A 4,141-nucleotide genomic window follows, 5' to 3' on the forward strand; every position below is an offset into this window, starting at 1 on the left:
TCTCTCTCTCTCTCTCTCTCCTTCCTTGATTTTGCAAACATTCATTTTCTAAATGAATATTATCAAAATTATAATTTTCGTGATCATTGCATGATGTAAGTAGTAAAATTCGTTCAATGTTATGACGTAGTTACAAAAACTTATATATATATATTTTTTTTAAATCGTGCTAACTGAAGCAGTCACAAGAATTCAGGAAAATACGACAGATAAAGCATCTCGCGTTCGTATTTACATAGAAAAGAAACTTTACTGTTAAAGAAGCATAATGTTTATAAACAATCACATTAGTCGAGTATTACATTGGCATAATACATTATCGAGTTTTGATGATTAAATGCCGGAAACATTTTATTGAATACTAAGAATCAAACATACAAAATGTCGGTATATATAAATAAATTAAAATAAAGTAAATATATCTGCAAATAATTAAAAAAACTAATAATTAATTAAAAATTGTTATTATTCCAAATTTTCTTCTTCGCATCTTTGCATTCTTTTATTTCTCTGTTTTCCTCTATGGGAAAATGTGTTTCATCGTGATGGGGATGAGATAGTGACGAACTTGTCGCGCGTTCAATCACTCGTGATCAACCGTGCGAAGAAAATATGATGGAAAACTACGTAGAATGTGTTGACGCGGCAATTGACCGGCGGACTGGCGCGGCACGCGACACTGCGTTAGACGAAATGGTCATTAGGGATGCAAAGGGCGGAATCGCGCAGCTACGTTGCATGATAATTACTGTAAAGAAAGACCGACGAGGCTCTATCCACTGGCTTCCCGGGAGATTACAGGATGTCCGGAGGCAGGAGTCTCCCCGCATGACCCGAAAACCCTTTCCGCGCTTACAAGCAATAAAAATTAACGACCGGTCCGGTCAAATCGTATATGAAAGGCGGCTCGCCAGGACCGAACTATGGCGTCTGAGTAATACATAATTATCACGGGCCATTCAATGTATACACGTGGCAATAAACAGTTTCCTTTTGTAACGAAATTGTCATATAAAGAGAATGTGTCAAAATCTTTCGAAAGCTATTAACATTTTATCCAAATTTCTAAAAAAAAATCGATGTAAATCAAAATCTTATAAAATATGTTATATATGATGGCTTCTTATAACAATTCATTTCTGATATAATAGTAGAAAAAAATATTAGCGTCATCTGACATTTAAAAATATACGATAAGTTACTTTAAACAATTAATGACGATTAATAATTGATAGTTAATTAGTTTAAAGATTTTTTTTTAATCGAAGGAATGAGATTTTCAATTCTTCTCTAAAAAAAACCGAACAAATTATGACGCAGCCACGCGCGAGAGACGAGCTGAGAGCACAATCCGGTCATAATCGGTCAAAGGAAGCGTGAAAGAGCCGCTTCTTTCCTCCTTTATAGAGCATCTTAACCATTCGGCGTCTTTAATCGTGAGATCCGATAAATATATCAAAATTATGATGGAGGATCGACCGCATACAGGACGGGTAACACATCCTGCTGATGCTCCAACTTTGTTGGTTGCGGCAAAAAGGAGTCTCCTCGTTCTCTTCATGAGATTTCGAGAGATCTCTCTTCCTCCACTTTTAATTTTCAGGCGCGGCTAATTATGATTTACGGCAACATCGGCGCAACATCCTGATCGCTACGCGAGATACCGCCCGCAGGATATTCAAATGCGATGAATATTGCTCGCCGCGATAAACGGCACACGAACGACAAGATAAACGAAGGAGAGAAAGAGAACGCGAGAAAGGAAGAATCGTCGCGAGAGCGCGTGTAAAGGATATGGAGAAAGGATTCCTAGTAGCCTACTCGGTATGCAAGATGGGCAGTCAGCCTTGTACATACCGCATCCTTCCTCCCACCCTTTGAAGGATGTATAGGCATCCGCGCGCGTGGATCGTTCCGTGCCGAATCGTTCGTCCGTAGTATTTAAAGCCCCGACGGGATAATTCAATACGGGACCCCGAATCCTTTGTGTCCCTGCATGTGTTTGGAAAACATAAGCTGCCTAGCGATGTTACAACACGATGAGCGCCATGATTCAAGCGCATGATTTCTCGCCAAGAAATCGAGGTGTAACAGACACCTTCTCCCAAGAAACGGCTTAAAAACATATACTGATCTATAGATAGATTTCGACATTTTTTCCCACGTAAAAAATTTTCACGTATGCCCTTTCTCATAATTATATATTATTAACAAATTAGAATCATTTGTATAAATAAAACTTTCCAAACACACATATTCTTTCACTTTTCTACAAAATTATTTATTCTCTCTGCTACTCTCGTGATTCTATTCGCAGTTTATACATATGTATATACACATATGTATATACAATTGTGAAATAAAAAGTATGTACTCACCTTATCCGTTCGTTTTCTAGCAGGTACATTCGTATCATTATACCGGATATGAAGATCGGTCTCGCTGGCCATTCGATTGAAGCGTTGCATTCGTTCACGAACACTGAGTTGCTCAGCCGAGGAGGAATTCGTTGTCGTTACTGCTTCCTCCTGTAATTTATTAGATTCGATTCTTGGATTTAACATATTACAAGTGCGAGCAATAACAAATGAATCTGTCTTAAAGGACAAAATAAAGCCTGCGGTACACGATGCTTGTTTTTCTGAAAATATCTAGATCAAAACATCTAGTTTGCGTTTTTATAAATTACTAAAATTGTACCACGTAGAATATCGAATTTCTAGTAATTTACTAAATGCGAGCAATCTAGCAGAAAAATACGCATCATGTGCCACAGGCTGTAGTCTTTAAGACGGATTCATAGTAGATTCTTATATTTAAGGCCGTCATAAGTCTCAAGATGTCATAAACCAATCACAGAATAGTATTGACATCCCAAGACATTACTTAAAACAGTCCTAAAATAAGAACTTGACAGTATATATATATATATATATATATATATATGTATACTGATTTAGAATATAAAAAACATTAAACAGATAATCTTGATAACAGTAAATAAATATACTATTAGTAAAATATCAGAAACTATTTATATAACTTGAAAAAATGTAATAATAATATATAATTACAAAACAAATTTATACTTATTTATTTAAAATTTCTAATAATTTACCAAGGTGGTAAATAATTATTGTATAAAAATCGTAATTAGCTTTACAGAAATTTAATACAATTCAATATTGAGAGATAGTAATTACTTATTTTAAGTATTGAAAGCACTGTGTAATCCAGTGCTTTTAATATTCAAATAAATAATTAATTACTGTCTTTCAATAATAAACTGGCCAGCATTAGATCATTGTTCTAACTATCAATTAATAGAAAAAAATAATCGTTTATCGCATCAGCATGATATACATTCCTTTTACCTTGCGCGATATATCGTACGAGTATGATGATATCGATAGTGATCGCGAATGTTTTCAAGGAAACACAAACAAGGTATGTATAGATAAGATAATCAATGGAGAATCTACCTTTATGATGGCTTCCAAGGAGCTATTCCGGTTTCTATCAACGTTTTCCTTGTTTTCCACCTTGAGTTTGTCTTGACTTTTGCGACGCGGTGGAACAGGTGGTGACGAAATCGACGAGCTAGGCTCCGAATCGTCATTTTTTTCACGCGTCGATATCGGTGTCGCACTTTCTTCGAGGCTCACGTGAGAATTACTTGAGGATGGACTGAGAGGTGCTGGGGGTGGTGGCCGGTAAGGTGGAGGCTCGCGTAGAGGAGAAACCGGAGTGGTTAAATTGGAGGTAGCGAGGGGAGATTCCACTTGCTTAGGGGGTGAAAGGTCTAGAAAGGGTTGCCGGTATTTCTTCTTGAGAACCAAGTATTTTTCACCCTGTTAAGGAAGTTCACTTTGAGAATACTCCTAATTCGACAGGAGCGACACAGATTTCAAACCGTAACTTCGTTAACTTAATTTTCTATTATATTAAATTTCGAAAAAAATAACAAAAAAAATTAAAAATTCCCGAGAATTAAATAAAAATCCTATAATTTTCATTATCACATTTTCTAAGTTTTCTCGCATAAAAATTTCTCTAATATTAATAAAATATTTTGTGTTCTTAATTAAAAAATAATAATATATTTTTTAAATTAAACTTTCTCCAGAATCATTTTTTTTTT

At 35.5% G+C, this 4,141-nt stretch overlaps 1 protein-coding gene across 1 annotated transcript in view; it reads right to left on the bottom strand.

Moving 5' to 3' along the window:
* The window catches only part of LOC108690387 (ankyrin repeat domain-containing protein SOWAHB), a 126,219-nt gene that overhangs the window by 107,536 nt on the left and 14,542 nt on the right, over positions 1-4,141 (bottom strand). Inside the window, exons 4-5 of the mRNA XM_018197648.1 lie at positions 3,483-3,851; positions 2,379-2,528 (exon numbers count right to left, since the gene is read on the bottom strand). Coding sequence (XP_018053137.1) covers positions 2,379-2,528; positions 3,483-3,851 — 519 coding nt within the window. The remainder of the gene's footprint in view (positions 1-2,378; positions 2,529-3,482; positions 3,852-4,141) is intronic.

This window comes from Atta colombica, unplaced genomic scaffold (genome assembly GCF_001594045.1).
Source record: "Atta colombica isolate Treedump-2 unplaced genomic scaffold, Acol1.0 scaffold32, whole genome shotgun sequence".
NCBI classification, from domain to species: Eukaryota; Metazoa; Arthropoda; class Insecta; order Hymenoptera; family Formicidae; genus Atta; species Atta colombica.